The sequence below is a fragment of the Cervus elaphus genome, chromosome 28 (assembly GCF_910594005.1).
Source record: "Cervus elaphus chromosome 28, mCerEla1.1, whole genome shotgun sequence".
Classification (NCBI taxonomy): Eukaryota; Metazoa; Chordata; class Mammalia; order Artiodactyla; family Cervidae; genus Cervus; species Cervus elaphus.
This window is the reverse complement of record NC_057842.1, coordinates 64,061,040-64,074,092: the sequence shown is the minus strand read 5'-3', so window position 1 is coordinate 64,074,092 and position 13,053 is coordinate 64,061,040. Positions and strand designations below refer to the sequence as shown.

Here is a 13,053-nt window from a genome sequence, read left to right as displayed (position 1 = left end):
AAAATGGCTGAAAATTTTTAAGCAAATTTCAACTTTATAATCACATAAATGATACTCAAAAGAAGAATGAAGTATAAAATGTACCTTACATTATTTCAAAGTAATAACAAGACAAGAAATAAAATGCCAAGGTAAAGGCTAGCAATGAACATAAAAGATAAAAGCAAATGTAGCCTAAGGAAGAAGCCTGCTCTGTCTTACATATTAAATAATGGTTTTGCAATTTTTTTCAAAAGTGAATTTCTAAAAGCAGAAATAGCTGAAAAGCAACAACAAAAATATGCCAAAAAGCAGCAAAAATTTCATTCATTACAGCCTACTGCTTGTATTTCAATAAATAAAAACATAACTTTTATCCAATTTAAAAGTCATGCTCACTATGTAACACTGCCCTTATAACAGACCTCCAAATAAAAAATGACTGTTTTATAATTCAAGAAAGTTGGTTTTGAACGGCTTAACTTAATTAATAGCTACTATTCATGTAAGAAAATGTACTTATAAAAATAATGCAACAATTAAAGAAATTCAAGTAAACTGATCAAGTTTCAAATGCACTAGGTATATGAGTGATATGTACATTTTATACACATTCAAGAAGTGAAGAAGTGAATCAAACTTATTTTAAAACTGGAAAAACTCTAATAATAAGTAGTAGTAGTTGTAAAAAGGATACTTAAGCTAGAATATTATTTTAAACAAGCATACAATTTGTTTTTTTAAAAAATCCAAAATTGTAAACACAACTTTCTGAAAGAAATGTCAAAAACAAATATGAAAATATTGATATAATATTATAATCTCCAGAATCTAGATAGATTTTGCTAGTCTTTAGAAACTAAATAGATCATAAAACAATTTGGACTTTTTGAACTATACTTTTTAAATATCTCACTTGTGATGAAGCCCAGAAATACTGAAAAAACTGTACTACTTGCTTTAAAAAAAAAGTTCTTTAAACACAAGTAAGTCTAAATGTAATTTAGCAAGATCAATACCATTTAAAAAAATGAGTCAACAGCTTTAAAAGCTGAATACTGGCTTTTTCATTTTATTTTTACACTGACATTTTTATTTTATAATGATATATATCATGTTATTTCCAAAATGAGACATCTAGAATCAAAGTAGAGGTTAATTTTAAGAGATATCCCAAATAGCTGATATAAAGGCAGTAGTTGCATAGTGTTTCTTTTCTTTTTTTTTTCCCCTTTTTACTTAGGTTGTTTTGGGTGTATGTTTTGGAATTAAACATATAATTTATACAGAAAAGAATCACATGCTGTCTCAAGACTTACCGAAAATCATCCAAACTTAGGCTACCTCTGCAATAACAGATATGTGAAATTATATAAGGAAAAGATAAAGAGAAAGCCCAGACATTAAACAAGTTTCACTTTAGAACAATAAAACAAAATTCAAGTTTTAAAAGTTACACTGATGGATAACATTCATCTTGACAAAGGAAAGGCATTCTTAGGAATAACATGATAAAGGAAAGAAAAATAAAACACAATGGCTCTTTTGGGGGGGTGGAGTCTGAATTCTAGATAATTTAAAAAATTTAAAAACTCAGTATGTCACAAAATAATTCTGTATTTTTTGCCCTCATTTAGGCAAACTATTTGTTTAATACAGTGGAAAATATTCAGAGACTAAGCCACCAAAAACTTGGCAGACAAAACAAACGTGTATTTTCTAACATGGAATTCATGTCTATGGGTGCAAGCTCAACACATTTTTAGTTTGAATATTTTTTAAAATATGTCTTAAGCTAAGAAGCAAAGTTAACAAAAGATCCAGCCTTAAATATTTTTTAAGTTATGCTCTAAGTATAGAATGAAACAGAATAACATTAACATGCATTAAAATTTTGCTTTTAAAATGTAAATATAATAATAAATGTGAAAATGCCTAAACATTCAGGAAAATTTAACAAGATACACACCAATGCCTTGCTAATCTCACAATTAATATATATTAGTGCTTGGTCACCTGCTTTTAACGTAGGCATAAAATGTATGAATATTTTACATATTTTCAGTCATCTAACAGCTAATTAGTAATGCTATTCTAAATTTTCAGTGAAAGAATGTTAAGAAAGTATTTTACTTATTCTACAAAAGGTAAATGAATAATTGGGCATCCCTGGAGCAGAGTCGTGACAAGACGGATAATGTCAGAGTCAGGTTAATATAAAGAAAAACGTACTTTCTAAAGCCATAACCATTACCCAGAATGAAAACAACCCACATTTTCTTCCTATTAAGTTTATATGCTAAGTCAGCAAAATTAGAGCCTCAATATTTTGAAGACACCTAGGTGTTCTCAAAGGGGCAAAGGAAGCTTTCCATTTCTGAGGTTATGACCCTGACTTACATTTAGCTATTCAGCAAGCTTAGAAGATCAAAGAACCACTTTCTCTTAAGGAATCCAATAGAGGAGTTTCACTATCAGTGTGAGACTCCAAACATCCTAAGTCCATATATAAAAATAAATAAATAAATAAATAATATTTTAAAAAGCCGCTCAGTCGTGTCTGACTCTTTGCAACCCCATGGACTGTAGCCCACCAGGCTTCTCTGTCCATGGGATTTCCCAGGCAGGAATATTGGAATTGGTTGTCATTTCCTTCTCCAGGGGATCTTCCCCACCCAGGGAAGGACCCACATCTCCTGAATTGCCAGGTGACTTCTCTACCACTGAGCCATGTGGGAAGCCCTGTGTGGATTGGATAAAGAATGCTATTTTAAACAGTATGCATGGAATTTGTGTTATATAAATTAACTATTGCACAGTTGCAATACATAAGTTCTTAGGGAAAAGTAAAGGAGTAACACTTTAACAAAGAATCATAAGCATTATGTCCCACATTTCAGAAAGCTATGTCCCACCTTTCAGGTGGCAGCTAGTGGTAAAGAATCCACCTGCCAATGCAGGAGACACAAGAGGCACAGGTTCCGTCCATCTGAGACACACGGGTCACAGAGAGTCGGACACAACTGAGTACTGGGGCAACCCTTCAGAAAAATTATTACACGTATATTACATATATTGGCACATTATGTAAAAATTAATATTTAACATTCAAAAAAATTCAAATCTATATATTTCTACAACCCTTAGTTTTGTCAAAATATGTAATACAGTCTCCCCATGGCTTAGGTTTTCACATTTTTCATTATACTATTTTTAAAACTACTCCATTTTCTGACCTATCTACTTCTCTCTTTGCATCACATCTCCAATTTATTTATGTTTATTATTAGATTATATTTTATTATATTCTATATAATATAAAATATATTTATAAATATTTATAAATATATTTATAATTTATGTTTAATACATATATAAATATAATATATATATAATTATATGTAAAACATGAATATAAATAAATACATAAATATTTATAAATATATTATAAATGTATATAAAATACTGTATTATATATAATTAAAATTACATAATATAAAATGAGATTATAAATAAATATATATATAATATAAATATATATTTATAAAAATATATTATTTTATATTATATAGAATATAATATATAAATATATAGTAATATATATAAATAAAATGTATAAATATAATAAAATATATATTTATAACATATATTTTATATTTTTTTATAATTTACTAGGTTTATTACTATTGCTCCAACAAACTGGGCTTCCCTGGTGGCTCAGATGGAAAAGAACCTGCCTGCAATGCAGGAGCCTGGGTTCAACACCCGGATCAGGAAGATTTCCTGGAGAAGGGAATGGCTACCCTCTCCAGTATTCTTCCCTGCAAAAACCCATGGACAAAGGAGACTTTGAGCTACAGTCCATGGGCTTGCAAAGAGTTTGACATGAGAGCATACACATAGACAAACTGGAAGATGTTGAGAGCAATGTGAATATCAATTCTATAGATTTACATATTTGATATCTCTGTCAATTTTGTACATATACAATGTAAGGAACAAATAAAGACATTAATTATCCAACTTATAAATGGATAGAGCACCTCTCTTACACTGCCTTTATTAAGTCATTTAACTGCACATCTACGTTTCCAGAAAGCCAAGAAGGGAAACAGAGAAAAACCCTTCCACATTTGTAACCAGTGGGTACTCTAATAAACATCACTCTCTGGGAAAAAACAAACTACTCTCTAAAATGCACTTATCTGTGGATTTCAATTATGCATGCAGTCCACAGTTTCCAATAAAGCAGGTAATCCAGCACTAATATGTGTTAGTTATAAGATTAACAAAGCAATGATGTGCATCTTGTTAAATTTTTCTAAAATAATGTCTGGCATTTTTACATTACTGTATGTAATATGGCTCTACAATTCCTGAGTAAAGTATCTTGTTTACTTACACAGCAATGAAACCACATATTCAAAGAAAAATAGCTAATAAAGATAATGATGCTATCACGGAATGATTAGCATAAAAAAGAACCAAAAAAAAAACAAAGCAACAACCACATATACGATTGGATATACCTACCTGTTGAATTTTGAATTGCGTGTTGGTGATTCTGCACCTCTTAAAAGTTGTCTAAAATACTTAAAACATAATTATGATTTATTAAACCAGTACTTGATATTGAAATACGCTATTTTACCTTACTACTTTCGAGTTTAAAGAAAATATTACTTAAATCAAGTGAATACAATCACAGTCAAATAGAGCAAGGATTAAGATATTGCAAATGGAGGTATTCAAGTCATCTGATTTCCACAAGTAGGTAAATAATATACATACAAGAATTGGGTTTCCCCATCACCACTACAAAGCCACTCAGATGTATGGAAAATCAGATAGACCAATTAGGTAGCAATCTACTAGTCACATACACAAACATGGTTTTGATATTAAGAAATAATTTTATTATCACTTTCTAATCTCCATTAAATTATGTAGTGCAAAACAGCATTCATTTTCTTAATTAACTATATTTTATTTTCCTGTTTATTATTTGAATTACTCATGTAATGATATCAAAGCAACTAATAAGTTTTAAAGAAAAATCTTCACACAACATTAATATTCTGACTTACCTCATCACTGTGGCAGAACATAGGAGTAAACACATTTTCCAAGAGAGAAAGTACATGTTCATATGCTTCAAAAAGACATCTCATAGTTTGAAGTTTCACAACATCTATATATGGGCCTTCAGCAACTATTAAAAAAATTATATTGCAAAAATTATTTATGAAAAGCATAAATACATTATGTATTAGTTTAGAACTCATTACAGTGAAAGAGCAAACACCACTAAAACTGTTCTGCAGAAAATCCACTGCAAGGTGTAAATCACAGCAGAATGGAGAATTAGAACAACCTCGCCAGCTCTGGCAAGTATTAGTTACGTGAGCTGTGAACAAGTTTCTTTATCAGAGCTTCATCTTGTCAGTAAAACGGGATAATGCCTGCCTATGTATTTCACACAGCTGCTGCAGTAAGCAGGGAATACATCAGAAAACTATGAAAAGAGTAAAACAACTACAGAACTCATCCTCATCTTTTACTTACTTTTTTGAATCTCTTCTACAATGAAGGGATCAAATCGAATTTTGTCAATACTTTCATCTAAACAATATGTTTTATAAATCTTTTGCAACTCTTCATGAAGAGATAGCATTTCATCATTTGATAACTCTGGTCGTAAAATTCTGTCATTGAATTCCTCTAGCAAATTCAGAAAGAAAAAAAAAAGATTTTCATAGAATAGAACTATTCAGTGAAAACTTTATACTCTCAGTCTAACTGTAATGAATATCAAAAGTGGCAATTATGAGTAATCTATTCATCATTTTAAGTTTTTAAAAAATATTTAATTGGGAGCAATAAAACAACTACTAAGATGAAACAGAAGCTAAACAATCAAATATAATATATACGAACATAAAATGTGTAAATATTTGCCTAGCAACATAAATTTTCTAAAACTTAGAATAATAAACATATTTGTAAAATTCACTTTAAGGAACATATTGGCTTAATTTCTTATACCAAGGATCTTTAATATTCTGAAACCTGATTCCCTAAATAACAGTGAAAACTAAGGCTCTTTGTAGTCCCAGTCAATGTTTTTAAACAGTATTTCTTTCCATCATGGAAGCTGTAGACTAGTGACAGAGCTCAGAGTCTTAACAAATCAATTTTTTCTAAAGAGACAGAGGAGAGCATTAAAAAACCCAAAATACTGACTGCCTTTTTTATTACAAGAGGTAATATGGAGCTTACCCCTTAATTCTTAATTATCCAAACTGAAACACAAAGAGAAAAGGAGTTTTTCTTTCAAAAAAGAATAAGAAAAAACTAGAACAGAACATATGAGATCTTTGGAATTATAGCAAATTCATAAAGTTGGAGTCTCAAAAAGAAAGGAGAGAAAAAAAATCAGGCACAGTATTTGAAGAGATAACAGCCGAGCATCTTCTAAAATGATGAGAAACACCAACCTACATATCTAAGATTTCTAGGAAAGTCCAAGCGGAATAAACTTTTTAAAAACTACACATTACAGTTAAATTGCTGAAAACCCAAAAACAAAAAGAAAATTGCAAAATCAGGGAGAAAGGGATATATATATAGGGAAACAAACATAAGAATGGAAGCTAATTTCTCCTTAGAAACAACGGCGCTGTTCAAAAGACAGTGAAAGAATGACATAAAACGCTGAAAGAAAAAAACCATAACCTGAAATTTTTTATTTGATGAAAATATCTTTTTAAAATGAATACAAAATAACAAATAACACCTTTTCAGACATACAAAAGCTAAGAGAATTTACCTCCAGCAGAATGGTGCTGTAAGAAATGTAATAAAAGATATTTATTTCCGCAGAAGGAAAATGATACAGAAACTGGCTCTGCAGAAAAAAAAAAAAAAAGACCACCAAAAAAGTAAATATGCCAATAACTATCAGGGCCAAAATATGTGTGCATGTGTGTGTATGTTAAGACTGTTGCTTAAGGAAGAAAAAGCAATGTACTGTGGAGTTTCATAGCCTACACAGAATTAAACTATACAGTAACAGTCACATCAGACAGAAGGGGAACAAACCAAGGTATACTGAGCTTCTTACACTGTTCCTGAAACAGTAAAATATATGTTTAAATGAAAACTGTGATAAATAAAGGATGCACAAGGTAATCACTGATGATCACTGAGCAACCCACTAAAAAAAACCCAGAAAATGTCAATAGGGAAGATAAAATACTGAAAAATGCTCAAATAATTCAAAGAAAGGCAAGAGAACATTAAAAAAAAAAATACATGGAACAAATACAAAACACCAAGACCAAAGACCTAACAATAAATATGCAATAATTATAGTAAGTGGAAATGCACTATACACCCCAATTAGAAAATAAAGATTATCAAACTCATTTTTTAAAGCAGTATTCAGCCCTATGGTATTTATAATAAACATTAAATTCTTTAATTATATAGAAAAAGGTAATACAACGCAAACTCAAGCGTAAAGATAGTATAACTATATGTTAATATCAAAGTAGACTTCAAGACAGAGAATTACCAGAGATAAAGAGCATTTTATAGTGCTAAAAGGATAGATTCATTAACAATCTTAAATGTCTCTGCCCCTAATAATAAAGCTTGCAGTAGATGAAAAAAAAGTTAATAAATAAAGGGAGAAATAGCAAATCCATTAAGAAATCTGAAAGAATATATAATATGTGAACACAAGCCATCAATTTAATCTAAATGATATTTACAGGACACCACCCAACACAGCAAAATAGATGTTCTTCTCACATGCACATGGAATATTCAGACAGATCATATGGATGGGCCATAAAACAAGTTTCAATCAAGTTCAAAGGACTGAAATCACACAGAATATGTTGTATGATCAGGACAGTATTAAATGAGAGATCAATCACACTAAGATATCTCAAAAATCCCCAAATTTTGGAGATTTAGCAATACACTTCAAAATAACCCAAAGGTCAAAGGATAAACCACAGGAAAATTTTAAAATATTTCAAACTAAATGACTATAAAAAGCACAGCATATCAAAAATCTTAGAATTCGGTTATAGCAACTCATAGAGAGAAATTTATAGTTTTAAGTGATTATATTAAGAAGACATGTGTACAACTTAACCATTAGTACTGTCACCTTAAGAAACCATAAGTACAAACTAGTCACAAGGTAAGAAGAAAGGAAATAATAAATATGAACACTACAACTTAGCAAATCAAAAATGTTTCAGAACTTTATAAACCACTAGAAAGTACAAACTACCAACAAAGGGGATATCACTGTAACTCCATAATAAAGGAAAATTAGGAGTAATGTGGTGATTAAATAGGTTGCTGAGATGCACTAAAAGCACTTTAAAAATCCACTGTTCATTCATGATAAAAATTCTCAGCAAACAATAAACAGAAGGAAATATTCTCTATCTAGTAAAGGAGATCTACCAAAAAACCCCAGGCTAATATTATACATAACGGTATAACACTAAATGATTCCCCTCTAAAGCAAGGATGTAAGTTCTCACCACTTAGATTTAGCATCACACTGAAGGTCCTAGCCATTACAATAGGGGGCAAGAAAAAGAAATAAGATGTAAACATCACAAAGGAAAAAGTAAAACTGTATATTCACAGATGACATGATTGTGTATGCAGAAAATGCTAAGGAAATCTACAAAAAAGCTACTAGAACTAATAAATAAACTTAGTAATGTCACAGGATACAAAGTCAGTATGCAATAAATCAATTCTATTTCTGTATATAAGCAACAAACAATTTAACAAGGTATTTTAAATACCACATTCAAATAAATCCAAAAATAAAGACCCACAGTGATAACTATGAAACATTTTTATGGAGAGAAATTAAGAATTAAATGAATGAAAAAACGCCCTATTCATGCACTGGAAACCTGAATACTGTTGACATGTCATTACTCCCCAAGTTGAGCTACAAATTCAATGCCACCCCAATTAAAACATTGAAGCAGGTTGTGTGTGTGGAGGAAGGGGTAGGATTGTCAGTCTGATTGTAAATTTTATATAGAAATCCAAAGAACTTAAAATAGCTAAGGGCAGTCTTTAAAAAGAACTAAGTGGGAAGACTTAAACCACCTGATTGCAAGAGTTACTACACAGTCAAAGTAATCAAGGCTGTGGTATCGAACAAAAAAGTAGACATATGGATCAATGGAAAATATAATCCAGAAACAGACCCACATATAGTCAAATGCTTTGTCAAAGATGCCCAAGTAATTCAAGATGGGAATGAAACATCTCTTCAAAAAATTGATACTGAAAAAACTGTATATCCATACAGGGGAAAAATGAACCTCCATCCCTACCTAATACCAACCTATAAGTTACTTCAAGATAGATCACAAACCTGTATGTAAAATATAATAACTATAATACACCTAGACAAAAACAGGTAAATATCACCTTGACTTAAGATAGGTGAAAGCTTAAAAAAGTCTTTCAGAAGTCTCAGAAAGCATGAAGCATAAATTAAAAATTGTACATTGAATTTCATGAAAATTTAAAAGTTCTGCTCATCAAGAGACACTATTTAGAAAATAAAGACAAGCCATTGTCTGAAAGAAAATCTTCATAATACTTATATCTGAAAAAAAGACTCATATCTAGAATATTTAAAAAACTACTGAAATTTCTGACAAAAGGAAAAACAATTCAGTAAAAAACAGGCAAAAGACAGCAATTCCACGAAGATATTCAAATGGTCAATAAGCACATGATAAACTATTCAACTCTGTTAATCATTAAAGAAGTGCAAATTAAATGCACAACAAAATTCTACCATATACCAACTAAAATGGCTAAAATTAAAAAGATAAACACCACCAAATTTTTATAAAGTTGAGGCACAACCAGAACTCTCTTACACTGTTGGTGGAGTAAAACAGTACATACAACCCTCTGGAAAACAATTTAGCTGCTTCTTATAAAATCAAACATCTATCTACCTTGTGACACAGCAATTTTACTTCCAGTTATTAAACACATGCCCAACAGAAAGCCCTGTGCAAGAGTGCGCGCCGCGGCTTTACTCATAACCGCCCCAAAGTGGAGGCAGTGCAGATACCCGTCTACGAGAATGAATACAGAAAACGTGGTACCCTCACACAAGAGAACACTACTTTGCAATAAAAAAGAATAAACTACTCATCTACACAATAACATGAATCAATCTTAAAAAGCATCACCCTGAATCAATGAAGTGAGGCCCAAAACGCACACACTATGAGCTCCCATCTATGTAAGGAAACCGTGCAGGAAAAAGCACGCTGTGGAGAGAGAAATGAGGCCAGTGACTGCTTTGGCAGGAGTGGGGGCGGGAATCAGCTGGGAAGGGCTCTCAGGGGGCCTTCTAAGGGTGATGGGAACGCTCCTGATCTCAGTAAAGGTGGAGCCTATATGCAGTGCAGATTTGTTAGAGCAATTAAATGTATATTTAAATTCTATTCGTTTCGCTGTGTAAATTACACGTCAATTTTTTTCATTATATATTTTTAAAAATTATGTGCATTAAAAAAACTAATCTTTTCAGAGTCCATACAGTGCCTCAAAATCCAATAGCACAAGATATTATAGAACTTCTAGTCAAAATAGAACATCTTGATTACTTAATCAAAATAATTCTTAACAAAAACTGACAAAATGCTCATGACCAGGTCTTTAACACAATTTCATTACTCTAAATTTTTAGTAGCTTTTTTCTCTGCTAAGAGGATTTGGTTGAAGTCAGTTATAGATTATGTTCCATTGTGGAAAGGAGTAGACACTGGCAACTACAACATCATATCTGATCTAAACAGTCAAATATATGACAAAGTTTAACAATGGCTTAAGTAAAGTACACAGGTAAGCCTCACCCACAGTCAGACAAATTTGCAACACGTGCACTGCTCCTTCCTGTTTCAGGAAGTTCATAAACCGAAACAAGAGATCTTGTTGTTCTCTGATTTGCTTCAATTCTAACTTCAGCACCTTGATACAACATGGGAAGAAGATTAAGTTAGAGCTATATAAATACATGATAAAATTGTTTATATCAAAAGTAATAAGTTATTGCTGAAAATACTTACAGATGGTTTTTTATTTCTAGGTTCTGCAAATTTCTGCAAGAATGGAACTAAAGGGGAAGGCGGTTCAGTTGCTTTTTCAGGCTTTGAAGAGAGAATTAATTCAGTCAATTGTCATTTGATTTTACAAGTATATATCAAACTTCAATGCAATCTGAAATATTTTATAACATGTTCAATACTCACTGGACTGTCATCTATGAAGATGATAAGCAAATGATTCACAGTATCCTAATGGAAAATAATAAACACAGATCAAAGTAATTTCATTAGTGTATTCTGCCCTGAATTCTGAAAGCTTCTATCAGATTATGAACGTTTCTGGAAAAACGACAAAGCAGAGCAGTGGCAAAGTACCTGTACTTATGCAACACAGAAGAACTTTTAAAAAAATCTACGATACCAGGTTCTCAACTTTTGTGGAAATGGAAAAAGAAAAGTTATTCTGACTTTGGCATTCAAAATGCTTATAAATTATCCCTACTTCTTCAAAATCTTACTGGATCGAAAGTAAAAGCAATTCAACTATCCATCAATAGATGAAAGAACAAAATGTGACATATATCTATAATGAAATACTACTCAGCCTTGAAAAGGAAAGGAATTCTGATATATGCTACAACAGGCATGAACCTTGAGGATATTATACTATGTAAAATAAGCCAGATGCTGCATCATTCCACTAATCTAAGGTAACCAGAGTAGTCCAGTACATAGAGACAGAAAACAGTCTGGATGCAGAGTTGCCAGGCACTAGGAGGAATGGAGAATTACTGTTTATACAGGTACAGAGTTCGATTTTGTAAGATAAAAGGAGTTCTGGAGACAAGCAATGGTGATGGTTGCTCACCATTGAACTGTACATGTAATTTAAGATGGTAGATTTTACTTTATATGCATCTTATCACAATTAAATAAAAAAATTTTTTACATCTTACTGGATCAGCTAGGAAATCCAAAGAAGGGAGGAACACCGAACCAGAGAGAATCTCTCTTAAAAGTAAGGTCAGCGATCTGGAAAAAAGAACAATATTGTACATATTTAGTGATTTACATCAGCTCTCACATAGGAATCTTGTTAATACGACTATGATCCAGGACATCTGGGGTCTGCCCTGAGAGTCTGCCATCTCTAACAAGCCACCAACTAATGCTCACACTACTGGTTCAGAGACCACACCTGGATTTCTTAACTGGTTAAAAGGAATACTATTAAGAGGGAAAAAGCATTTCCTCAGTAGGAGGAACTTGAGTGAGCATTAGAAAAACTCTACCTCAGAATATTAAAGTATATATTCATATATATTATTTTATATATATTATATATATATAAGTATAACAAATTAATAAGTAAAACTAATTTTAGTAGTATAATTACTGCGTGATTATAATATTTAAATCAATAAAACCATTTTTAAACTAAATATTTTATTTATTTAAAGTGTACCACTAAGAATAAGCCATGGTTGGATGTACGGTGCAGCACAGGGAAATACAGCCATGATTCTGCATGACTCTAAATAGAGTGCTTCCCTGGCATCTGAGACAGCAAAGCGTCTGCCTCCATGGCGGGAGACCTGGCTTCAATCCCTGAGTCGGGACGACCTCCTGGAGAAGGCAATGGTAACCACTCCAGTATTCTTGCCTGGAAAATCCCATGGACAGAGGAAGCTGGTAGGCTACATACAGTCAATGGGGTCGCAAAGAGTTGGACATGACTGAAAGACTTTCACTTTCTCTCACTAAACAAAGTATAATATATGAAAATGCTGAAGCACTATGCTACCTGAAAAGAGTACTATAAATTAACCATAATTCAATTAAAGTAAATAAATAAAATAAACCATGGTCTTTATCTCTAAGGACCATAAGGATAAGAGCAACAAACTTTATGGAATAATCTAAACATGCCCTTGCAGGAACAAGGGAG

At 31.7% G+C, this 13,053-nt stretch overlaps 1 protein-coding gene across 10 annotated transcripts in view; it reads right to left on the bottom strand.

Moving 5' to 3' along the window:
- Positions 1-13,053, bottom strand: part of SNX14 (sorting nexin 14) — a 64,557-nt gene that overhangs the window by 25,091 nt on the left and 26,413 nt on the right. For 7 of the 10 annotated variants that reach the window (XM_043890219.1, XM_043890220.1, XM_043890222.1 and 4 more), the window contains 8 exons: positions 12,062-12,137; positions 11,310-11,354; positions 11,127-11,207; positions 10,914-11,028; positions 5,545-5,700; positions 5,067-5,191; positions 4,513-4,571; positions 1,299-1,325 (listed from right to left, as the gene is read on the bottom strand). In XM_043890219.1, the coding sequence (XP_043746154.1) occupies positions 1,299-1,325; positions 4,513-4,571; positions 5,067-5,191; positions 5,545-5,700; positions 10,914-11,028; positions 11,127-11,207; positions 11,310-11,354; positions 12,062-12,137 (684 nt within the window). Of the gene's footprint in view, positions 1-1,298; positions 1,326-4,512; positions 4,572-5,066; positions 5,192-5,544; positions 5,701-10,913; positions 11,029-11,126; positions 11,208-11,309; positions 11,355-12,061; positions 12,138-13,053 lie in introns of those variants that run through there. The other 3 variants (XM_043890221.1, XM_043890224.1, XM_043890229.1) reach the window with 2 other exon arrangements.